This window comes from Myotis myotis, unplaced genomic scaffold (assembly GCF_014108235.1).
Source record: "Myotis myotis isolate mMyoMyo1 unplaced genomic scaffold, mMyoMyo1.p scaffold_m19_p_1, whole genome shotgun sequence".
Classification (NCBI taxonomy): domain Eukaryota; kingdom Metazoa; phylum Chordata; class Mammalia; order Chiroptera; family Vespertilionidae; genus Myotis; species Myotis myotis.
The window spans coordinates 191564574-191591444 of NW_023416313.1; the positions used below are offsets into that span (position 1 = coordinate 191564574).

General features: G+C 37.9%; 1 protein-coding gene and 1 pseudogene across 1 annotated transcript; one reads left to right on the top strand and one right to left on the bottom strand.

Moving 5' to 3' along the window:
• Positions 1 to 1103: 1103 nt before the first annotated feature.
• LOC118664718 (potassium channel subfamily K member 16-like) lies at positions 1104 to 19814 on the bottom strand. The gene is made up of 6 exons (XM_036325166.1): positions 19781 to 19814; positions 17787 to 17965; positions 13423 to 13537; positions 7144 to 7310; positions 4348 to 4516; positions 1104 to 1339 (listed from the first exon to the last, which is right to left on the bottom strand). The coding sequence occupies exons 1-6, from the start codon at positions 19812 to 19814 to the stop codon at positions 1104 to 1106; spliced, it is 900 nt and encodes a 299-aa protein (XP_036181059.1).
• On the top strand, positions 12023 to 12303 carry LOC118664721 (annotated as a pseudogene).
• Positions 19815 to 26871: the final 7057 nt, after the last annotated feature.

Sequence of the window (26871 nt, forward strand, 5' to 3'; positions counted from 1 at the left end):
TTATTGTGAGGATTAGGTGAAATGATAAATGCAGAGTATTTAGCATGTAAGTGCTCAAATACACTTTAGTTCTTCAAAATATTTACCGCACTAACTGCCATACAACAGCCATTCATTATTCTGGACCTAATATTAGTCAGTGTTTAAAAACCATTAAGACAGTGGCTATATATCTTCAATTCATATTCCTCACAGTGCTTAGGCAGTCACTTACCCATGTTAGGTCCTCAATTAATTTGATTAAGTACATTATCAGAAAATGTTTGTCACCTTAGGTGTGGGAGGATTTCTAAAACAAAATGAAAAGTAGTGATTATAAAAGAAAAGGTGAACTGCATTATAATTAAGAACTTTTATTTATCAAAAGATACCACAAGAGTGAAAGATGATCCACAAATTGAATACAACATGGACAGTAAACATAACTGAAAATGAATTAGTATTCAGAATTTATTAAAAAGAAAATAATTCCTACAAATTAATAAATAGAAGACAAATAATCCAGTAGAAAAATCATGAAGAGGCAATTCACAAAAGAAAAAAACAAACATTTCCAGGAACACTAGGTACTCAGCCTCATAGTCATCAGGAATAAGCAAAGCAAAATTACAATGAAATAGTATCTTATACCCATTATATGGGCAACATTTTAAACCTCAAAATATAAAGGTAAAGTAAAAATATGGAATAATGGAAACGCGAATGTTTCCATGTGGGCAGTAATTGAGTAACTACTTTAAAAAAATAACTTGTTACCTGTGTGCTGACAACAGGGATGGATGTAGCTATGGCCCCTGGGAAGGCAAGAGGGTGGGGCTGGAAAGGAGCACAGAGAGAGCTCCACTTGTCTTGTCATTCATTCTGCTGCTCGATGAGGTCGTGGGAGTTTATTACTCTTTAAAATGTATGTCATTGAATAAGCTATTTTCAAGATATCAAATGTTATATAATAAAATATTTTGAAAATGAAAGATTCGACAGATACAGTGGAGGCTTTGCATTTTATTTATTATAATTCACAATAAGATATGAATTACAAAAATTCACTATGGATGTAGCTCACATGGCAGGTTAGTAAAGAAAACACATTATTTTCTTTTGCTTCATCTTGTCTCACCATTCCCAGAAGAAGTTTGAGGTACTTTCGTGAGCTGTAAAGTATTCATAGACAATATTTTTTCTTTTTGACACAGCAGTTTGCAATTGAGCATTATTTTAGTTCTTTCCAAAAGTTTTGAAAGCAAATTAAACAGAATAGCAATCCAAGCAAGACCAAAGGCATACCAAGGTAACATGAATACGGCGTATTTTAGTGAGTACGTCGCCTGAGGACCTACACCTAAAAACAAAAAGTAAGTCACATATAAATCATTGGAAGATGATTTTGCCCCTGATCTTCTCTTGACCCTCATAAAATATACCACGTTAGGATAAACCCATAAAAATGTCTACATTTTGGAGTCTAATCACTGATTATTAAAGGCCAATTAGAAATTAAGAAGTGGTACTTCTGAAATGAATACCATATTCAATGAGAATATGGGATTATAGTTACAAACTTTAGATTACATTGAACTTTTTGGTAATAAATTTTGGTAATATGATTACCAAAATTTTGTTAATATAATTTTTGGTAATATATCTATTATATAGAGAGAAAAAAAACCTCTATATCTATGAATGATTTGAAAGGCAATTGTGCAAATATTCCAAGCTGACTGAATATCTCACAGAATAGATAGGTACCTAGATGTGTCATAAACTTTTAGGACATATTAATATGATTTTTTTTCCTTTCCTTGCTGTGAGGTATTTAAAAAATAAACATAAACTATAAAAACTTTTTTTTTACTCAAATTTTGTTTATAAAAATGATATGGCCATCCATGAATGTACATTCCAACTCTGCCACTGGTTTATTCTGTATGGCTACAAACATGCCAAATTTTTTTCCAACTTTTTTATTGTAAAAAGCAATTTGAAGTAATAATAAAAAACACAAAGAAGAAAAATTCCAGTAATTCCAACAATCATCTCACACTATTTTGAGACTCAATAACACTAGTTCCATTCCTGCAATCTTTATGTTATTTATTTTGCCTCAAATATCCTTAAAACTAATATTGTATATCAAAATGTAAATAATCACGTGAACTTTGGTCACATTCTGACATTTGCTAATAAAGAAAACGTGTCCCTCAAAGAACACAAGGTAAACTAAGGGCTACTCCACAGAAGAACACATTTTAACTGCATTTAACCTCATATTAGAAGAAGGGGAAGGAGAATGTAAATCGGTGACATAAACTAGAAAACTTAACTTTATGAAAGACAGTATAATTTTATTGACTGAGATGAATGTGGAAAAGGTTGCATTTGTTTTCTAGTTCAAAATGGCACATTAATTAGAGTCCCTTATCCAGCAGCCTTTAAATTTCTAATAAAGTGTCTATGAAGTCCCAGTTTCAGTTAGAAAATGAGGGAAATAGGCTAGGTTTTCTATTCCACAGTAAAAACAACAAAAAAAAGAGGGAACAGACAAAACCAAAACCTTACTTATCAATGGTGTTAGCAAAAAACAGTGAGTGCAAGAAATTCAATGAGCTAAATTCTAGAAAGAAAATAGTTCTTCACAAATGAGCTGAGGCAGCTTCCATACCTGACCTGGGCATGTATGGGCGCAGCAACCCAAGCAGAGGTGCCAGAGACGGTGAAAATTCCCAAGGACAAAGCAAAATTTACTCTTCCTTAAAAGACAGCTGGGCCCACAGAATGAACTGGAATCCAATAATACCAACCACCCCAAAAAGATTGTTCAGCCAAATAATTCTCCCCACACCACCATACCAAATTTGCCAACATTTTACCATTGGAAAAGGGCTAGCCCAAGGCATTCTTCAGTGTGGCTGCTTTTGTCCCCACACAATACCATATGTACCACATTTACCACAGTCTCTTTTTAGTGCCATCTTTCTAAATAAAGGGACTAATAGAGATCATTCTATTTTTGTGACCTAGGGATCAATAAACAAATACCCAGATATTCATACATGTCCTTTCTAGGAATGTAATCAGAAATTAATCAACAGTAGAGCTAAAAGGGGGATATAAGTATTCCTCCTGGACTATCAGTTATTTTTCACTCTCTGACTGCTAAGTTGAAGACTCGCCTTCAGTCATTCCTGAAGCACCCAGGAAGGCTTTGTAGATCCTCATGGTCAAGAACATTTTCTTTTTCCTAGTTGCCATCATAGCATTACATATTTAACTCAACTATGGCTTGTTGCCTCCATTTTTAATGGTCTCTTTATATGTCTAAATCTTGCCCACATCAATGTGTGGCCCTTATAAGCAGGAGCCGAGTTTTAGTCCTGGTTGACTTTGAAGCACGCATCACCTGAGACTCATATGGTAAGAAAGGCTCAAGAAGTACTGATTCCTAGATTTGTTGAGTGATTATTGACAACAAAAAATCAACTAGTTCGAAGTTTCCCTCACCCAAGCTATTAAATAGTAGATCAAATTGAGTCCTGTTGGTCAAGGAGCTTGTCCAAGTTGACCCAGATAGATTGTGGTAGAAGAGACATCAAATGTTCAGCTCCTTGGCTCTGTGCTTGTTGTGGTAGCATACTGATCGCTCAATGTAGGTATGAGGCCTGGGTATGTATGCATAGCGAGGTATTATACCTATGTTCTTTGGGCTAATTTTTAAAGAGTATGTTAATAGTAAGAATGATGCCTAAGATACTAATTTGAAGCAGAGATGAATCAAGAATAATAGAAAGGTTTCTCAAAATATATAGCCTGAAATTTGCTTTGTTCCTTTAAGGAATTTATCAACCCAAAAAGGCCTTGTAGAAATAATCCTTTATACAAGAGACTGTGGAATATTTTACTGTTGAATTTTAGGTAAGTACATTAATACTTAAGGTCTGGGGATCTTTATTGCCTCCTTATTCAGTGTATTTATGCGAAGGTGAGAGTGGACTTATCTACTGATAAAGACACGGAGCATGTATTGCATGGGATTCAACCTCCGTGCCTACTATGTTCATTACACATGAACTTCAAATATCTGTATGAGCAAATGGTGACATGCTTTGAGAAATTTCTCTGTTCCATTTCCCCATAATTAGTGTACTCTGTGGGCTGAACAAAGAAAGGTGGATGGAAAGGAATTATTTTGGGATCTTTCATGGATTATCAGGTGATTAGAGTTTCTCAATTGTTTTGGCCTCTACTCTGATAGATAAATGCTATATTTCTGATTATACTTTTACTTCAAATCCTGTGGATTTGTGACTATGAATGCTAATACAATTCTAAGATTAATATTAGTTGACTTACCAGGTATATAGTCACCAAACCCAATGGTACTTAAGGAGATAAATGCAAAATATAATCCTTCATTGTATGTCCAGCCCTCTGTAAACATGAAAACTACTGGTGGTAGCAGGATGAAAATGAGAAGTCCAGTTACCAAGAAAAGGATGAATATGCGAATTTTAATTTGTCTCTAACAAAAAGAAAAAAAATAAGGAAGTAGGGGAGGGAGGGAAAGAGGAAGGAGAAAAGGAGGAAAAATATTAATAATCCAACAGCAGTCAGGAAGCTATTATCAACTAAACCACCATTTGCCCTTGGGACCAAGGGCTTGCTTGGATATCCCTACCACACTCTGACTTGCAGACTGCCTTTGCGTCTGGAAGTATTTCCCAGCTCTGTCAAGTGAATCATCTCCCTTATGAATCTCTGTTGCTTAGCCGTTACTTCATGCATTTTGTTGCACTTTCACATTTATTAAGTGTAAAGCAATCTCTCCCTCCCAGCCCTCCCTAGGTCTCACACTACAATGTTCTTTTGCTATGTGACCTGCTCACTCGTACCTTCAGCTCTGGGTCTCACTGACTATGCAAAAAGGACAATCACCACCTGGGAGTTCAGGACATTAACTTTTTGAGACAAATAAACAAGTCATATTTTATTAAGAGACATTCTAACACCTCAAATTGTAAGAGAAAAATAAATGTATTTTCCCATCTAAAACCTGGATGTTCTATTTCCAATTCTATATTACATTAGTTGATTAAATGCTTTTTATGAAATAATTCATTCAACAAGCATTTGTTGAGTTTTACTGCTAGTACCATGAAAGATACTCAATATACATATAAAAATATGACAGTTTGTCCACGTAGAGATTATAGTTTTGTCAGGGGAGAGGAGAAACAGACAAGTAAACTAATTAAAATAACCGGTTTTAAACTTTTATTTATAGAGCCCCTCATATAGCACAGACACTATGCTGAGGGCTATACATAAATTTATATACATTATGGTAAAGGGACATATTGTAACTATTTTCTTAAATTTTAATGCTTATTACAGTGATTGCATTGGAGTGTGGGGTTTGCAGTGCTTTCTAAATTTGGAGGGATATGAAGCTGATGCTATGAAATTCTTATGTCTTGTTTCTCTAGAAATTTGGAAATATGGATCCATTATTGACTTTGGAAGTGTGCCAACCTATATAACATACCTGGAGCAGAATAAAGCATAATTAGAGGAAAATGAAAGAAATAGATAGCTGACTTTTAGTATATATTGTGGCCTATTAAGAAGTTTTGGAAACAAGAGGAGATTTATATTACAAATTTCATTTTCTGTGAGAAGTACTGCTAATAGCCGCTTTAGTTTAACTTTGTATAGTGGTGGCAAACTCAGAGCATTCTGTATCACTGATAAGAGTTTTATTTGGGTCATGCTATTATCTGGTGCACTTGAGTGACCCTGTCTGACCAGTTTGTTTAGTCATATTTATAAGCATGAAATAAGATACAAGCTTGTCCTCTTGTAGGCTTTGAAAGGTAGCATCCAAGAGATCTTGAGTTTCTGAAATGGCCAAATCTTTGATACCAGACATAATTACAGGAGTGAATAACATGGCCTCAGGAAAGACAAATGGGCAAAATCTTTTCAGATGCTGTCTGATCTCCTCCCTTGAAGGAAAACAACAACAACAAAACTTGTCTGGTTGAACTATTTCACAGAGCATTTTGGTTTCTAAAGAATGCTAACAGCCCTTTCTACCCCTCCTAGAATCCACTCCCAAGAGAGAATTGCTGGTATGAATGGGTCAAGTACAAGAGCATTCACTGACCACCACTATGGGAGGAGTGGTCAGATGACCTCCCAGGAGTTTCATTCTCTGGACTCCACTCCTTTGAGAATGAGGAAGAAACATCAGCCAGGACCTGCCCTCTCTCAGCACTGCTCTTTCCTGAGGCCTGTTTAGACATCAAATTGGCCTTTTAATTATCACTCTTCAACCGGGGATGAGAGTTCCGAGAGGAAGGGAAAGGAACGTTCGGCCTCAGTCGTCTACTCAAAATATTAGCTGGGTATAAGGAGTAATTGCTAAAGTGCAGCCTCATTCACAAGACTACCTGAAACAAACCTTCCTGGCAATAAGAACAAATATGTGCCTGTTCTTGTCCTCTCTGCATATCTCTTTCTGGACTATCAGGAATGGATCCATGTCATCTCTCTTTATCTTACTTTGCCCCAACTCAACACAAACTTGCCTAACAGTTTTCCAAACAGCCTCTTCTAATTATATGCTTTTGTAATCTATAGCCATAAAAAATGTCTCACCTTTCACAGTGTTGAGAAAGGAATTGTGAGATAAAAAGAGCTCAGAACCCAGGATCAGAGGAGTTGAATTCAAGTTGATAACTTCCTCTAGAAAATCTAGATGTTAGGTTTTATATACTTACTTCATAGGGTGGTTCAGGAAGTCAAATAAAATCATGAAACTGTATTTATACTATGATACTCTACCATAGTATTATTTGAAATAATATTCCTGTTTTCTGAAGAAGGAAAATAAAGCACTAAAGATATTTTGGGTTGACTATCCCTTTTTTTGATCAAGAATTCTATAAAAAAGGGCAAACATACCAAATATATACATTTACATATATATACATTTATATATACACACACATATATAGTTATACATATATGTATATAGAGAGATTCTTTTAGCATGTATTTAACAAGAATATATAAAGTGTTGTGTGCTTATTCTATGTAAGGTTATAAACCCAAGCATGTGTAAAAAAAATATTTAGTGAACATTACCTCTGTCAGACCCATATTCCGAAGGTATGTTCCAAGTCCTAAAAATGGTTGTGATATTGCCTTACCCAAAAACTTCAGGAATATAATAGTTAGAGGAATCCCCAATAAACCATAGAAGACACAGAATATCTGGCCCATAGGAGTTCTGGGAGCAATTATCCCATAACCTGATGGATGATAAAAGACAAATTTAATATCTGCTCAATATTACTACTCCTTGGAACTTTTGATGTATTTTTGTTGGTGGTGTTTTGTTATGAGAGTCCCAGCCACATACACAGCTTTTAAGAGAAAACATATAATCCAGTCATTTTACATTCAAGAATTTCTCCTAAGAGCCCTGACCGGTTTGGCTCAGTGGATAGAGCATCGGCCTGCGAACTGAAGGGTCCCAGGTTCGATTACGGTCAAGGGCATGTACCTTGGTTGCGGGCACATCACCAGTGGGGGGTGTGCAGGAGGCAGCTGATCGATGTTTCTCTCTCATCGATGTTTCTAACTCTCTATCCCTCTCCCTTCCTCTCTGTAAAAAAATTAATAAAATACATTTTTTTTAAAAAAGAATTTCTCCTAAGAAAATCATCAGAAAAGTGAGAAGTGTGTAAGATGATCACTAAAGCAGTACTTGAGTAAAAAAATTAGAACATAAATATTTCTAAGCATTAGAAAAGATATGCTGAGTAAAATGGCCCAATAAAATTATTTGCAATCTTTAAGGAGTGCAAGTATATTCAATGATATGAAAAATTTATTATATATTTCTGAGTAAAAATATATTTTTTGTGTATTTCACTATAACCATTTATGACACATATTTATGGGATAAAGAAAAGAAAAATATGAAATTTGCTACTTTGTGTAGACTTGAATAAGCCAATCCCTGTTACTGAATCTAATTTTAATTTACATGTCAGTATTTGCTGTCTTATGTACAGCACAAAATTTAACAAAATCTTATTTCTCTAAATTATGGATTTGGGGTTGCTTTTATGAAAAATATTCTATATACACACATAATTGCTGACCTAAACAATTTTGTCCCTTTTATGCTCAGGGCTCTTAAATTCAATTTTTATCTTCATTGACATAAAAAGGAGAATAAGAATGCTATTACACACACACACAGGAAGAATGCTTTACCAAAGTTTCAGTTTTTCATGGAGTTTACACAAAAGCTTCCTTGGCTGCCTGTTGTAATATTTTAAACAGCCTGGCAATGTCAAAGCCATTACAAGTGAGAAGTTTATGCCCACTTTAAGTCATACCTGAAGACAAATGAATTCATAGTTTGCCTTGACCCACATTTGCTTAAAATAATTTGTTTTAAGAATAAAGACCTAGCCAGTTTGGCTCAGTGGATAGAATGTCGGCCTGCCGACTAAAGGGTTCCAGGTTTGATTCCAGTCAAGGGCACATACCCAAATTGCAGACTCAATCCCCAGGAGGGAGCATGCAGGAGGCAGCCAATCAATGATTCTCTCTCATCATTGATGTTTCTATCTCTCTCTTCCTCTCCCTTCCTCTAAGAAATCAATAAAAAAATGTTTAAAAAAAAAAAAAGAATAAAGGCAGCCTGGCTGGCCTGGCTGGCCTTGCTCAGTGGTTGAGCATTGACTTACGAACCAGGAGGTCAGAGTTGGATTCCCCGTCAGGGCACATGCCCGAGTTGCAGGCTTGATCCCCAGTGTGGGGCATACAGGAGGCAGCTGATCAGTGATTCTCTCTCATCATTGATGTTTCTATCTCTCTCTCCTTTCCCTTCTTCTCTGAAATCAATAAAAATATATTTTAAGAAAACAACAACAAAGAATAAAGGCAGCGTTCCAAGATGAGGATGGAGTAGGTGGAAACTATACTCACCTCTTAAAGGGCCAATGAACAAAATTTTGTTCGCAGCAACTCACCCTAGGCTCTGGTGGAGGGAGGTGGCACAAGCTAGAGTCATGTGAGGAGTGTCTGGGGTTTGTGGCTCTGGGGAGAGAGCTGAAAGGACATCTGCCAGGATCTCTATGCTGAGTCATTCTCCCAAACTGCAGATGCCATCTTTCTTAGGTGGAGCACTCCCCTCTGTGTGGCTTCAGTCTGGTAGGAGGCAATAGCCCACCCTTGGGACTCCCTCTTGTCCCACCCTGCATAGCTTATGCCCTGCTAAGGATATAGCCAGAGGCTCTTTCAGTGACTGAGCCTAACTGGCAGCTGGCAGAAAGAGATAGGCAGAGGCAGATCTCGGGGTGCCTTAGAACTATTGTTGACCTGCTCCTGGGCTCCGTGCTTATAAAAGCAAACTTTGGTGTGCAGCTTGGTCCTTCTAGCACATACAGAGGCCACGCTAAGGCAGCACAAACTGTTGGTTGCTTGGAGCTCCAAAAAGGTTGCCCAGAGCCAAGTCACAGGCAGCGTCTGACATAGGCCTGCACTAGAGTCCCTCACAAGAGGCCCAGGGCCAACACACCCAGTGGCCAGCTTTAGACAACAAAATGATATATCTGATAAGGGTTACTATCCAAATTTATAAATAACTCAGACAACTCAACACCAAAAAAACACAAACCATCTAGTTAAAAAATGGGTAAAGGACCTGAATAGACACTTCTCCAAAGAGGACATACAGATGGCCAATTGACATTTGTAAAGATTCTCAACATCACTAATCATCAGAGAAACGCACATTAAAACCACAATGAGATATCACCTCACACCTGTCAGAATGGCTATCATCAATAAATTAATAAATAACAAGTGTTTGCAAGGATGTGGAGAAAAGGGAACCCTTGTGCACTATTGGTGGGAATGCAGACTGGTGCACCCACTGTGGAAAGCAGTATCGAGTCATCTCAAATAATTAAAAATGGAACTGCCTTATGACTCAGTGATCCTACTTCTGGGAATTTATGCAAGAAACCCAAAACACTAATTCAAAATAATATATGCATTCCTATGTTCATTGCAGCATTATTTACAATAGCCAAGATTTGGAAATAGCCCGAGTGTTCACCAGTAGATGAGTGGATAAAAAAGCTGTAGTATATTTACACAATGGAATACTACTCAGCAGTTAAAAAGAAGGAAATCTTACCCTTTGGGACAGCATGGATAGACCTAGAGAACATTATGTTAAGTGAAATAAGCCAGTCAGAGAAAGACAAGTACCATATGATCTCACTCCTATTTGGAACCTAATGGGCAACATGAGTAACAAGCAAAATAGTGACAGACGCAGAGACAGAGAGCAGGCTGATAGCTCTCAGGGGTGGGAGGCTGGATGGGGCAGTGGAGGGACTGAGCCCAAAAGAAAAAAAACTCATGGACATGGACAGCAGTGTGGTGATTCCTGCGGGGAGGTTGGGTAGGAAGAGGTGGAGGAGAGTATAGGAGTATAAATAGTAATAGATAGAGGCTTGACTTGGGGCGGTGAACACACAATACAATATACAGGTGATGTGTTGTAGAATTGTGCATCTGAAACCTGTATGACTTTGTTAACTAGTTTCACCCCAATAAATTCAATAAAAAGGAAAAAAAATAAAGGCAAAAAGTAGGCTTATTGAATCTTTTCAGAACTGCAAAGTAGGACTGCCTTCATTCTTCAGGCAAGGTGGTACATTGATTCTATCTCAATATAAAAATATCAGAGCATCAAGATGATAGAGAATGGCCAAATGTTTTCAACTCCCTTAATTCCTTGTTGAACAGCGCCCTTGAATGCTGTTAGAGCTGCCTGAAGCTAAGAGGCTTCATCTGCTGTGGCCCAGAGCTGGAGTGGCTCACTGGGCTTGGGGATCCGATGACAAAATGCATGCCCACCATTCAATTGGGCCTCTGTGAGCAGGCCATGCCACAAGGTAAGAGGGATGTTCAGACCCCTGATGTTATTCCATGGGCAGAAACCATGGGTCATGTGATATCCAATACCAGCATTCTGACCTCATTCAACCCCATGAAATTCAAGATTCTCCCAATTCTTTCATTGAACTATAATAAGCAAGTGAGAATGATTTCTGAACAAACACAACCATTTTGCTGGGGGTTGGCAGGCATGTAACACTCTCCATAACTGTGAATATGCATCCTATTTTTAGTAAGGGAAAATAGATTTGAGCATGCTGTCCTTGAGAATAACAGTCATCACTTATTAACCTTCTCTGTTTCCACAAAAAGGAAAATTCCATGGTGGTGCCAAAGGTCTCTGGCAGTCTGAAGTGGTATTATCCAGGAATCTCCTGAGGGTCTTTGGCTACAGCTATCTTAAGCTATGCTTATTTTTTTATAAACCCTAATGGCTCTTAGTTGATAATAAAATACCTTAGAATTATCTAAAGTTTAGCAGGAACCTGTGGTTTTTAAAATCACACAATCCTCTAGCTAAATTTTTCCTGAATTTAAGAGAAACAAGTAGACATCATCATTCTACCAGAAGTCCTAGAAAACTCTGGCTGGTTCTGGGGTTTGCTACGTATTTAAGCAATATGTTGGAAGACTAGATGGAAATCCCATTGCCAATGCCACCCACTAAGCAGGGGTCCTCAAACTTTTTAAACGGGGGGCCAGTTCACTGTCCCTCGGACCGTTGGAGGGCTGGACTATAGTTTAAAAAAAAACTATGAACAAATTCCTATGCACACTGCACATATCTTATTTTGAAGTAAAAAAACAAAACGGGAACAAATACAATATTTGTATTTGCATGTGGCCCGCGGGCCGTAGTTTGAGGACCCCTGCACTAAAGAGAAAAGGCTCATAGACTTTGTTATCAAAGAGAAAAAGGATTTAAAAATACAAAATAGAGGGGAGGCTACATGTATTGATGAAACATCATCTTAAAAACAAAAGCAGGGAGAAGCAGGCTGGAGTTTGAGAGGTCCTGTTGGCTTTGGAAGATTCTTCAATCAGTATGTCAACCAACACAGATGTTTCTCTTTCTTCATATGATGAAGGTTGGGGATCTAAATTTATCCGAAAAGCTAAAGAGGCAGCATTTGTCCCTATTGGAATGGCAGGCTTTGCAGCAGTCATTGCATATGGACTACATAAATTGAAGAACAGGGGAAATACTAAAATGTCCACATGCATGTGACAGCCCAAGGTTTTGTTGTGGGAGCAATGACTCTTGGCATGGGCTATTCCATGTATAAGGAATTCTGGGTGAAACCTAAACCATAGCAGAAGAGATGCTGTCTTGGTCTTGTTGGTGGTGTTTGCTATAGTTAGACATCTCACAGTGAGGTTATATGTTTATGTTGAAAATAAATCATTTGAGAGGGTCAGACAATAACACATTAATTTGAATATTGGCTTCCTTTTTTGCAGGCTTGGTTTGCCAGGTGACTAAATTACTAGTGACTAGTTCACGAGCTAGGTCATTCAGGGGAGTCAGCTTAGCACATAAGAAACATACCACTTTTAAATGCACTTGATAGTGGTAAAATGTCCACCTTGTTAAATTCTTCTGGTGAAATTAGTTCTAAGCAAGAACAATATGCCAATCCTGAAATACTCCCAGTTGCTGCAGAATCTCACATGCATTTGATGTTATGTAGGCATCCTGTTTGCCCCAGTTACTTTGACTTTTCTGCCTGCCTCATGGACTGAATGAGGACTTCAGTTGTTAGGGCTTGTTGGCTCTTAAAGAACCCTTTCAGAATAGTAGATGGCATATAATGTTACAAACCTCCCCAACTGGACATGTGTGTGTGTATTTAAACCAAATCTAACATGCTGATAACAGCTGCTAGAAGGTAGTATTTATTTTATAGTCACACTTGTAAACATAAGATAATATGGATCCCAGTTTAGCTCTTTTCTAATTGCAGAATTATAGTTTTGCTGCTGTTATATTAGAATATTTTTTAAATGTCACCTTGAAATAAATATATGTCTTTAAAGTGCTAACACAAAGGTAATGAAAAAACAGTTTTTAAATATGTGCAGTATGTTCATTTTCTCTGTAAGAATCATAAATGTTAAAGTAAACAAATTATCTATAATGAAAGTGATGAATGATTCAAGAGCAAGCTCTGGAAAGACATTATACAAAAACTTTGGTGTACTACAGGCGGCTTTATTGCACTTGTGAAATTCTAACCTGAATTACATTCCATGGTGATAACATGGTAAATGTAGTGTTATTAAAGTAAGTGAACACACACACACAATGCAGGTTCTGAATTTGGAGGTAGAAGGGGTATGGTTCATGTAGAGAAAGTTCTAGCTGTGATAAAAATTTTAATAATTGGCATCCTAAGTAAAAAAATTAAATTGAACATAAAGTATCTTACTTACCTATTGTGGTTAGTGTTGATGCCACAAATGAAAAAGAGTTTACTAATGTCCAACTAACATAAACTGTTTCATTTTTTATGGGGATTACTCCATATTTTACAGCCAAACTCAGCTTCTAAGTTAAAACAAAACAAAAAGAAGTAAGCATTATCGTGATAAATGTATGATCTTTCCCTTAAAGAATGTAGAACACAAATCCACCTTTGTGGAATTTAGATTCTAGCAGGGGAAAATAAACTTAAGCATATATAATATGTTAGGAGGCACTAAGAGATCAAGCAGGGTAGTGTAAGCTAGAACAGGAGTGCTGGGGGTTGGGGGGTAGACTAAGAAAGCCTCACTGACAAGACAAGATTTGAACAAGGACATGAAGGCAGTGAGAAAGTTTGCCAAACAAGTATTTGAGGAGAGAGAATTCCAAGCAGAAGAAACAACTACGAGCCTTAAGGTGAGAGCCTGGAATATTCTAGAAACATCCAGCAGTATGAGTATGAGCAGAACAAAGATGAGGGCAGCATAAGGGAAAAAGAAGTAAGAGAGGAAATAGAGGAGGAGCACAAGATCATGGAAGCTCAAAGAACTATAGCTTTTAATCTGAATAAATGGAGAGAGTCACTAAAAGTTTTTGAGCAAAGAAGGTGACTTATATACTTAAAAGACCACAAAAGGATCATTTTGGCTGCTGGACTTAGAAGAGAATGCAGGGTGTTCCAAGAAAATGTATGCACACTTTAACAGCTGATAGCTCAAGTTTGAAAATGAAATGTGTTTTAATGAACACTGACTCTATAATTATTCAAAGTGTGTGTAAACATTTTTGGGACACTCTATATAGTGCGCAAAGTGAAGCCAGGAGTTCTGTTAGGAGAATACGGCAAAACTCCAGAAGCTCCAGAAAGGACCAGATGGTGACTCAATGAGACCAGGTAGAACAGTGACAGTGATGAGCAGCAGTGAGATTCTGTGGTTTTGAAGCACAGCCAGTGGGAGTCTCTGGGAGATTAAAGCTGAGTACAAGAGAAAGAGAATAGTCAAGACTTTTTATCTGAGCAACTTAAAGAATGGAGTTGTCCTAGCTGGTTTTGCTCAGTGGATAAAGTCCTGGGTTCGATTCCAGTCTAGTGCACATACCTTGGTTGTAGGCTCCTCCCTGCACCAGGCCCTGGTTGGGGCTTGTGCAGGAGGCAACCAGTCTATGTGTTTCTCTCACATCAGTGTTTCTCTCTGTCTTTCCCTCTCTTTTCTACTCTCCCTAAAAGTCAGTGGAGAAATATCCTCGAGTGAGGCTTAACAAACAAACAAACAGAAAAGAATGGAGTTGCCATTAACTGAAGTAAGAAACGCTGTGGTGGTTAGGGGTAGGAGCAAATTTTCCTTTCAAAGCAAAAGAGCAGGTGTTCATTTTTGGAAATTATGAGTCTGAATATTTTGTTAAATATCTCAGTGGATATTTCAAATAGAAAAGTAGATATACAATCTGTAATGTCTGGGAAAGGCCTCAACGGGAGATAAACATTTGGGAGTTATTGGCATGTACATAGTACACAGTAAGGCCATGCATGAGATAGAAGAACCACAGAGGAAGTGAGTAAAAATAGAGAAGAAAAAATTTGAGGACTGAGCCCAGGAACCCTTTAAAATTGAGAAGAATGGAACCAGCAAAGGCAATGAAGAAGGAAGAACTGGTAAAACAGAAGGAAAATCAGAATTAGAGTGTGGTGTCTTAGGAACCGTGTGAAGAAAGTATATCAAGAAGGAGAGAGTGATCAATGTGGCAAATGATGCTGTACATTACATAAGACGAGAGCAGATTGTGAACAGATTTTAATTATTGCCCTGTTATTTAATGAGTCTGTGGAAGGCATGTGTGTAGGTTGTGGATGGAAATGGTAGACACCATGATCATTTGTTAATAGTGTACAGAGAATGGCATAGACCACATTAGGGCTACCTGTGATTTAAAGCAGTGGATTGGGCTCCTTTTCTTTCTTTCTTTCTTTCTTTTTTTTTGTTTGCCTGCTCACTTAAAACCCCATTAAAATAACACTAAAGGATACAAAATAGTAAAACACATATTGAAAAGCAGGAATCATAGGTAAATCCAAATTGTGAAGAATTTCTAAAAGAAATGAAATTGATTGCTAAAGAAACAGACAAAAAGCCTCAAACTCAAAAGAAAAATAAGGGCAAGTTGCCATGGAGGTGATGCTGCTTTTCACATAGAACTCCCAAAGGTGCTTCAAGCCCAGCCTCATTTATTAGACATGGGCCAGGTAGATATATATATATATATATATGTTATGAGAGAAAGAAAGAAGAAAGAAAGAAAGAAAGAAAGAAAGAAAGAAAGAAAGAAAGAAAGAAAGGAAGGAAGGAAGGAAGAGAAGGAAGGAGGGAGAGAAGGAAGGAGTTTTGTTTGCTATGTTCTCTAAGACTCACATAACTCTAATAGCAAAACCAGAAAAATAAATAGCATAAAATGATGATTGTACAACTCTGAATAAACTAAAAACCACTGAGTTGTAAACTTCAAGTAAGTGAATTGTATAGTATGTGAATAATATCTCAAGAAAACTGTGGGTTTGTTTTTTTAAGTGCATTGTGGTTTATGTAACCACCATCACAATAAAAATACAGAGCTATTCTATTAACAAAACACAATAATCTTCCTCATGTCAACTCCTTTATAGTCATATCCACCCCTACCCCCTCCTCTCTCACCTCTGTAACCACTAATATGTTTTCCAACTCTACAACATAGGTTTGATGCTTTTTAAAAGAATTCCAGACATGTACTCCAATTCTCTCCCCTTTCCTAGATTTTCTTAAACTACTAACCATATTTAAAGACTTTCGATAACTTCACATCCAATTATTGGTGAGTCTCTTTCTAATATCTATGGTTTCACTTAGTTTCCAGTAACCTGTTGGTACTTTTCATCATACTTCCTTTTAATTGACGGTGACCATTGTGTATGAAAGTTTGTAGATTCTCAATAATGTTATCTTCCTTCAATGAAGGTTTTGTGTGTTTTGGCAGGCGGCTGGAAGGCCATAGGTCACCTTGATCCTCTTGAGAGTTCATTTCAGCCTTTGTTGGGGCTCGCTCCATTTTCACTGTTTCTTCTAGGATGTGGTGTTTCTGGGGTCTCGACAGAGAGCCTGGGGTGTTTACCAAGTCCCTCTGATTTGGAGAGCCTGAAGTCCAATGACTGTCTTTCCAGCAGCGAAGAGCTGCTGAAGTCTCTGCAGAGATCTTTAGGATCCCAGGTGCTCCTTTCATTTGTTTCTCTAAGGTCTACTTGGCACAACTTTGGAGTCAGACAACAGCTTGAGAGGAATTCGTAGCAGGTTGGGAATGTGGGAGCTTTTGCACTCTGAGGGCTCCTCGTCTCTGGGATTTTCTCCCTCAGTTCCAACCACTGCCACAGGCCCCAACTTCTGACTCCTTGTCACTTCAACCCAGCCAGACTAGCTTTCTGCGAGGGCTCCTTGCCCTGCCACAAGCTGAGTTAACTAGGAAGCGCCTCCAGAGGAAAACCTAAGGAAATGTGGAGCTCAGCTCCTGTGCTCTCTGCAAATGGCCATGCCCTTTTGGGTCCAGCGTACTTTGCTTATACTCCCGTTTTTTCAGTCAGTCATTTTTGTGATATTTTTTGTTTTATAATTGTTACACATGGGAGAGTGAGTCCAATACCAGGCATTCTCTCTCCTGACCCTCAAGCTGTCTTTTATGGTTCCTATGCCCTTGCAGTATCTTCTCTGTCGTTATTCCTCTTTCCTGGATCTCTCTTACCCCTTTACATTCTTTTTTTTTTCCATTGATTTTTTTTCTTTATTGATTAAGGTATTATATGTGTCCTTATGGCCCATTGCCTCCCCCCGCCACTCATGCCCTCACCCCCCTGGTGTCTGTGTCCATTGGTTGGGCTTATATACATGCATACAAGTCCTTTGGTTGATCTCTCCCCCTTACCCTCACCTTCCTCTGCCTTCCCTCTGAGGTCTGGTGTTCAGATCATTGCTTCTCTGTCTCTGGATCTGTTTTTGTTCATCAGTTTATGTTGTTCATTATATTCCATAAATGAGTGAGATCATGTGATATTTATCTTTCTCTGACTGGCTTATTTCACTTAGCATAATGCATCCCTTTGCATTCTGTTGTCTTTATGACTCCTATCACTTTAAGGGCTTATCTTTCTTTTTTTTCACCTCTCTTCGGATGACAAAAAACTAGTGTTATTATTTACATAAACTTAGGTAAAACACATACGAAGGCTTTCTATAAAATCTTTTATCTACAGCTCTCTTTTACACAGTTGGCAAATTTATAACTCTCAAAGCAAAACCCCTTTAGCTCTTACCTGCAAAAAGACTTCAAGTTCTTCTGGAGTTATGTTGGCATAGTTTCTCATGAAAGTTTCTCTGGCAACCTCAAAGGTATTTCTCAAGTCTTCCTGAGTGTCCATCTCCAATGCTTGAAATATCTTTGCCCCCATCAAGTAGTAGCCGAATAAACCAATCAACAGTATGCACCTAGAGACTTGAGAAGCAACCAGATCTATTAGAAAACTGAAGACTAATGGAATGAGAGGCACAGGAGGTCAAAGTGCATTAATATAAAAGGTCTCTTTCCCCAAAATAAAACAATTACAAAAAGCACACTCTTTCCTATAAAAAAAATAGCAATTTTGAATTTAAACAAATATACAAAAGTAAGCAATCCCAAAATGCTCATGGCAAAATGAAATTTGAACTTCAATTGCATCCTGACATGAAACTGAAAATTCAAGGGGAAAAAAATGTTTCTGGGGAATGTTAGTTAATTTAAGAGTAGAGAAGGGGACTTTGTCAAATATTATTGTTTAATCACTCATATACTGGCATGTAGACGCAGGTAAGTCCAATACAAGCATTCTTGGGGAGATGATTAGTGTAGGTTCAAAAATATTTATTATTAGTTAGCATACTCAATCCAAATGAATTTGGATAGATTATCTACCCTGAGGTTTCTTTTTCCAGTTCTCATTTCTCATTCCCCTCCTTGCTGCTCAGCATGAAGAAATAAAAACCACCTACGGAGTGGACAGATAACCATGACCTTGATGAGGCCTGATTCTAATATTACGATAAGACAGCCAAGTGATTATCTTCATTATCAGAGAAACTCTTTGAATATATACTTGATTTTTACATAGCTGTTCCTTCAGATCAAACCTGCCTCCCCACCAATCTCTTTCATCAGAAACTGAGTCAGATCTCAACAGTTACCCCATCACCCTTGACACATGGGATAACTTGGTTATTGTGTGATTTATGAACAATATCCTAATACTTTGGAAGTGTCATAGTCATAACAACTAGAAACACTTCCTCAAATGGGTTCATATTAAAGCCAATATACCAAGTTGAGTAAATACTATAAAATACCAAATACACCAATATAAAGCTAGATGAAAAGATATTTCTTCAAAGCACAACAAATGTAATCTGTATTCAGATAGTTCAACTTCTGTTAAAATAATAAAAGTGGTATTTAATTTTCTGGCAGAAAATTAGGATTATATTGTCTGCCAGTCTATGTTTAAAGTGAAGAATACAGTTGACCCTTGAATAAAACAGGTTTCAATGGTGTGGGTCAACTTATATGCAGATTTTTTTCAATACCTGTATTGTTTTCTATTTGTGATTGGGAGTCAGTGGATGAGGAGGGCAGACTGCATACATTGAACTACATCATTTTATATAGGACACGTGAACATCCACAGATTTTGGTATTTGTGGTGGTCTTGGAACCAAGTCCCTGTAGATATTGAGGGACAATGTAAGTTTTTAGGGAGTCAAAAGTTATATGTGGAGTTTTTACTGCAGTGGGGGGTGAAGGGTAGAGGTGATGGTAGTGAGGGGGTCAGCACCCCTACAGCTGCACTGCTCAAGGGTTAATTGTAATATTAGATTTCAAAAAGAAAGTGACTGGTCTAGCTGGTGTGGCTTAGTGGTTGAGCATTGACTTATGAACCAGGAGGTCATGGTTTAATTCCTAGTCAGGGCTCATGCCCAGGTTGCTGGCTTGATCCCCAGTGGAGGTGGAGAGAGGCGTGTAGGAAGCAGCCAGTCAATTATTCTCTCTCATCTTTGATGTTTCTATCCCTCTCTCCCTTTCCCTCCTCTCTCTCTCTCTCTCTCTCTCTCTCTCTCTCTCTCTCTCTCTCTCTCTCTCTCTCAGTAAAAGCATTATTTTTAAAACATTTATTATACTATGAGGAGAAAACAACCCCAGGGAAGTCTTTACCCAGATTAGGCCAGAGCTTATCAGGCTAAGCTTCCACTCAAATAAAGCATCTACAAGCAATCCTACCTGTCAAGGAAAAACCTTTCTCTCTCTTTCTCATGGTGTGCTTAGGTGATGCGCCCTTGGCATCTGAGTGGTGATATAGAACCCTCCTAAGTGACCTCATATCAAACCACCATTCTTTCTGGAACCTTGGGAGAAGCTAGTTCTCTAGGCCAGCGGTTCTCAACCTGTGGGTCGCGACCTCTTTTCCGGTCAAATGACCCTTTCACAGGGATCGTCTAAGATAGTGGTCGGCAAACTGCGGCTCGCAAGCCACATGTGGCTCTCTGGCCCCTTGAGTGTGGCTCTTCCACAAAATACCAACTTCTGCACATGGGCCACGAAGTTTCAATCACACTGTACGTGTGCACCCAGACGTGGTATTTTGTGGAAGAGCCACACTCAAGGGGCCAAAGAGCCGCATGTGGCTCGCGAGCTGCAGTTTGCCGACCACTGGTCTAAGACCATCCTGCATATCAGATATTTACATTATGATTCATAACAGTAGCAACATTACAGTTATGAAGTAGCAACGAAAATAATTTTATGGTTGGGTCACAACATGAGGAACTGTATTTAAAGGGCCAGAAGGTTGAGAACCTCTGCTCTAGACAGTCTCTCTCTCCTCAGGTACAACAGATTAGTTTCCTGTGGCTGCTCTAACAAACTATTACAACACAAATTTATGATTACAATTCCAGAGGTCATGCATGCAAAATGGGTCTCACTGAGCTAACGTCAAGGTATTGGCAGGGCTGGAGGCACTAGACAGTGATGGCGAACCTATGACACGCGAACTCATTTTTTTGGTTGATTTTTCTTTGTTAAATGGCATTTAAATATATAAAATAAATATCAAAAATATAAGTCTTTGTTTTGCTATGGTTGCAAAGATCAAAAAATTTCTATATGTGACACGGCACCAGAGTTAAGTGAGGGTTTTTCAACATGCTGACACGCCGAGCTCAAAAGGTTCGCCATCACTGGCCTAGGAGAATATGTTTCCTTACCTTTTCCAACTCATAGAGACCGTCTGCATTCCTTGGCTCGCGCCTCTCCCTCCATCTTCAAAGTCAGCAGCATAGCATCTTCAAGTCTCCTCTTATGCTGACTCTCCTTGCAGGGCCCTTCTGAATACAGTGTGCCCACCCTGGTAATCCAGAGTATCTCCCTGTCTCAAGGTCAGCTGATTGGCATCCCAAATCCTTTTCTTGCCAATAAGATGACATGTATATGAAGCAAAATAATACAATTAAAAATCTTGGCTCAAGTTAAGGACTCATTAAATGTAACTATTTTTACTATCATACAAATGACTAAGGTATAGGGACCAAAGCATAGTAGATGGCCACTAAATTCAAAGAATAACTATTAATAAGTGATGACTATTATTAATCAGAATAACTAATATCGTTAATGTGGGTCCTGCATTGGATTCTTCTTGGAATTTCTCACAGTAATTTTACAGTGATATATTGTGGTTATATATCATTGCAGATATAATATATATATAGGTATGCAATATATGTCTGCTATATGGATTAGTTAGCAATCAATTGGCAAAAAGTGATATATACCCAACTCAGATTTTCTTAAAAAAAATATATATGCCCTGGTCAGTTTGGCACAGTGGATAGAGCATCGGCCTGCAGACTGAAGGGTCCTGGGTTTGATTCTGGCCAAGGGCCCATGCCTGGGTTGTGGGCCCAGCCTCTGATCAATGATTCTTTCTCATCATTGATGTTTCTATCTCTCTCTCCTCCCTTCTTCTCTGAAATCAATAAAAATATATTTTTTAAAAATGGGAAATTTATCAAGCACATATCTGAAAATCAAAGCATGGATGACCCTGGGGCAGACATTATCAGTACTTGCCCAAACATTATCTCTCTGTAGTAAAAGTCCCAGGCCTTTAATTTAACTTTGGGAGCAGGCTATCAAGCAGGGTGAGGCAGAGTGTCAAAGAGTTAATGTCCCTGAAAGCAACCACGAACCAAAAATACATGGGGAGATGGTGAGTAACTTCTCCAGCTTCCTCACCCCTCAGAGAGGGTGACTCAGGTATGTCCTGTACTGTCTCCCAAGTTCCTTAGTGGGATTAAGCCCCGGTGCCCACTATATTAATATGCCTGAAAATGCATTCTTTATGTTCTTCCTTCACTTCTCAATCTCATTTCCCCACCTCCTCACCAGTATTTACTGGGTTCACCTCCCAAATAAATTATTTGTATTCAATTTCATGGCATTCCCCCAACATTTAAACAGCAACTGTAACCCCACCAGGTGTCATAACAGGGTCTTAATGAGGCATTCCACCAGGTAAGGTCAGAGTGATGAGGAATAAACTCAGAGTCAGAGATGGAGAGAAACATGGAATTATTAGGGAATCAACAGATGATAGAATTCACTCTAATGATTTCATAATCTCTTAATCTTAGTTTTAGGGGAGGTGGGTAACCAATTTAATTGTAGTGTCCTTCATGAGACTAGTCTATTAGGAATCTTGAACAAGACAAATGAGGAATGTTGAAGAGGTGGGAGTGGATCAGGGGAAGGCACCCTGATTAACAATATTAATTATTCTGATTAATAATAGTCATCACTTATTAATAGCTATTCTTTGAATTTAGTGGCCATCTGCTATACTTTGGTCCCTATACCTTAGTCATTTGTATGATACTAAAAATAGTTACATTTAATGAGTCCTTAACTTGAGCCAGGAGCTGGGAGAGGTAATTCCTTCCAGAGGGCCCCCCCCCCCCCACAGTCACATCTGAAGGGCATTGGAGAGTAAATGTTTCTTGGGGACTACGGAGCTTGTTTGTGCAGCTTGCTTCCTGTTGGACCGTATTTACAAACCCAGAGGTTGCTTAGAGAGACAGACATACTATGTATGAAATCATAAGTTCACACTAATATTTCTAATTCATAAAATACCACAGATCTTTCACCTCTTATCCCACTCCGAGTACCACCTTTATCGCTAAGAGCCTGTTTCCCAACAATATCAATATCTATATTTATCTATTCTCATTTGTTCAATTCTAAAATATGCACAAATAATTTCAAAATTACCATGTCAATACCGCTACTAACAAAAATTCTACTAAGTAATTTAATTTTTTACAGTTCTTTTTGGCTTTGAAATATATTCCACTGAGGGTATACATCAATGTACTACACTTAAATTTCAACTTAGATTAATTATTTTTGTTCTGTCTGTGTGGTTATGTTAGCATTTTGATGTACATTGAGGTTCATTTCTGTTTGTATTCAGTTTCAAATTTTTTTAATACTTTCTAGCTTATCAATTACTTTTGATCAAGAGAAACACCAATAAAGACCTATTTCCCAAAGAAAGAGATTATAAGGAAAAGGCTAATGTCCTTATTGTTCAAGGTGCACTTATACACCAAGAAAAAAAGTAGACAAAAGACAAACACAGAAATTAACCAAAAAAGTTATAAATGGTCTATGAATTAATGGGACCTACCTCACTGTGCTGTTCTGAGAGGAAAATACGATGTGTGGTTATTATAGTGATTGCCACACCATAAGTCCTAAATAAATACTAGTGATAATGATTATCATGGTCATTGTTATTAGGAATAACCTAAAAATAAAACAATGATGTGCCATTCTTTTACATGTCAGATTAGGCAAATTTTAAATTTTTAATGTAATTATAATACATAATATTGGGGATAATATTAAGGAAATAACCATTCTCATGAATTTTTTTAGAAATATAAATGATCTTATTGAAGGGCAAATTAACAATATATATTTAAAAAAACTTTAATGTTTTGAAAATTCTTACCCAGCCATTGCATTTTGAGGCAATTATTTTAGGGTATACTCAAATAAATGTACAAGATGTATGTACAAGGATGCTTGCAGGCCAAACAAAAACGATCCAGACATAAACTAAAGGGTTATCTATTTTTTTAAATTGGCTAAATAAGTTATGATCCAGCCTGTTTTAATTTTCTTTAGTCCCCCTGAACAGTTCAGTTATTTTAAGCTCTTTTACCACCATATTTTTAAAAAGGAAAATCATTCTAATTATTGCATCTAAAAACATATTAAAGCTATAGCTATTGCCAGTGACATTCCCCCCTGTCCCCAAACTTACTCACCCTTGTCCTAATTAAAGACTTCCATGGACCCGGCTGGCGTGTCTCAGTGGTTGAGCATCAACCTATAAACCAGGAGGTCACATTTCAATTCCAGGGCACATGTCCGGGTTGCAAGCTCAATTCCCAGTGTGGGAGGTGCAGGAGGCAGCCGATCAATAATTCTCTCTCATCATTGATGTTTCTATCTCTCTCCCTCTCCCTCTCTGAGATCAATCATTATATGTATATATATATATACTCTTTCATGGGTCCAGGTATGTTTCTCTCCAGAATGGATGTATCTTACTTCCGGGTCATCTACGTAAGTCCAGGGGCTTTGCAAGTTTAAATGACTTAGGAGGAAAAGTTTGAGCAGGGTCCATCCCGGTAAGATAGAGGTAATACCGACAGTGTACCCAGGGCTCACGGCATTTACAATGTCTCTCCAGATTCTGTCCGCCTGCATAGGTCACTTTTTATCCCAGATCAAGGCTATCATCAGGAGGAACAGGGGCAGTATGTCTCCGGCATATATTTCACTTTAAGACTCAGAAGAGAGGAGTAAGTCAAACTAACATTGGCTCAACGATCTTATCCACGATAGGGAGACAAGTCTAGTAAATCAAAATAGTCTGCTGCCTGGGTCCTGCTGACCTTCACAAAACTATCTTTTAATTCATGGGAATTTATTATCTTAACTCTGAATATGAGAATGGCCCTGATTGCTATATTTTTACAAGAAGAGGAAAAACATCTGTAGAGGAAAGTTTTCACTTACAGACAGAATGCTGTTCACCATCATAAGCCCAACTCCCAAGTTAGATCACTACAATCCGAATGTTAAAAACTGTCACGACACCATAGAATGGAATCCTACACAGCCATTGAGAGAGATGATGTCGAGCTATATTGGTTGATATACAAATATATGTTGGTAAATTTGTAAATATTTTACATTGATTTCAGAGAGGAAGGGAGAGGGAGAGAGAGATAGAAACCTCAATGATAAGAAAGAATAATTGATTGGCCTCCTCCTACACACCCCACACTAGTAATCGAGCCCACAACCCAGGCATATGCCCTGACCGGGAATCAAACCATGACCTCCTGATTCATAGGGCAACAGTCAACCACTGAGCTACACCGGCCAGGCCACATCTGATAAATTTTTAAGTTAAAAAAGTTGCATACAGACCTAGCTAGTTTGGTTCCGTGGATAGAGCATTGGCCTGTGGACCAAAGGGTCCCAGATTTGATTCCAGTCACAGGCATGTACCTTGGTTGCAGGCTTCTCCACAGCCTGGACCCAGTTGAGGGTGGGGCAGGAGGCAACCAATCGATGTGTTTGTCTCATATCGATGTTTCTCTCTGTCTTTCCCTCTCTCTTCCACTCTCCCTAAAAATCAATGGAAAAATATCCTCAGGTGAGGATCAATTTAAAAAAAGTTGCATACAGTCAGAGAATCTCAAAGGATACATAAAATATTAACAATATTTATCTGGAATATTCTTTTTTTTTAATATATTTTATTGATTTTTCACAGAGAGGAAGGGAGAGAGATAGAGAGAGTTAGAAACATCGATGAGAGAGAAACATCGATCAGCTGCCTCTTGCACATCCTGTGCCCGCAACCCAGGTACATGCCCTTGACCGGAATCGAACCCAGGACCTCTCAGACTGCAGGCTGATGCTCTATCCACTGAGCCAAACCGGTCTCGGCTGGAATATTCTTTAAGCTAATTATTTTCATTACTATTTATATAATCTCAATATTTCTAATCTGGTTGTTTTATTTTTATAATTATTAAGGGGGTTGTTCTAATTTTAATCATTCTTGCCTTTTATTATACCATTTCATCTCATTTTATAGAACTTTTTCTCCACATCTTGCTTGTATCTGTTCTTGGCTAATCTATCCTTTTATTTTTTAAAAAAATGGTGGTACAAAATACGTTTACATCTTCTTTTAAGGTTTCAGCTACATGGTTTGTGTCTACATCTTCCCTTCTCAAAGAATGCCTCTTCTTAGCAGAGACCATTTCAGGAATAATATTGAATGTCCCTGAGGTGCATTTTTTTAAAAAAATCTAAAGCATCAAGCTAGAACTAGAAACTGCCTGGTCAGGCAGGTCAGATACCTGTCTTCACCCCACCAGTCACAGATACCAGTCCTCTTTGACAGCCACTTGGTGCTGCCTCTTTTTATCCTTGTGATGACGATGTCATTGGGTCTTGGGAGAGCTGTCCGGCCCACCCAACAGTTTCAGTTACTTTGAATCAGGAAGCAGGAACTCAGATCTGGGTCTCCTTTTCTCCTGACGCTCTGAGAATTCCCAGGCCGATTCCCCGCCTCCTCCCTAGTGACTCCAAGTTCCTTTCTCCCATAGCTTTTCTCACAGAAAAAAAGTATGTCAACTTCTGCCTGCATAAGTATCCTGCTATACATAATTAGCTTTTTCCCCCTGATTCTAAAAATAATCTATTCTCTTAATAAAGAATGTATGCAAATAAAAGAAGGTCCAGAGGAAAATTTTTTAAATTTTAAAATTATTATTAATTCCAACACACTGAGATAAATGCTACAAATATTGAGATAAATTTTATTGTCTTTTTAGACTTCTATCTATACATTTGTAAACATATAGGTATTAAATTTGATTTACTTGCCATTCACACTAAATGTATCACAATAGAAAATGTATGCTCACTTAACATTTATATCAGAATTTTTTAAAGTAATTGGTCTTCAAAATATAATGTTGAAAGGCTATGTAAAATTACAATATATGAATGTACCATAATTTACTTAACTGAATTCCTTTGCTGGATATTTAAGTAGTTTCTTATTTTTCCTCTTTATAAATAAAGCCAAAGCATTCTTGTACATAGTCTTTTTTTTTTTTTCATCTCTAAATATTTCCTAGGCTGTGTTCCCATAAAGGAATTTACTGGACAAGTCTATTTGTAAAACATTTAACATTCTCCTTTGTAGGAAC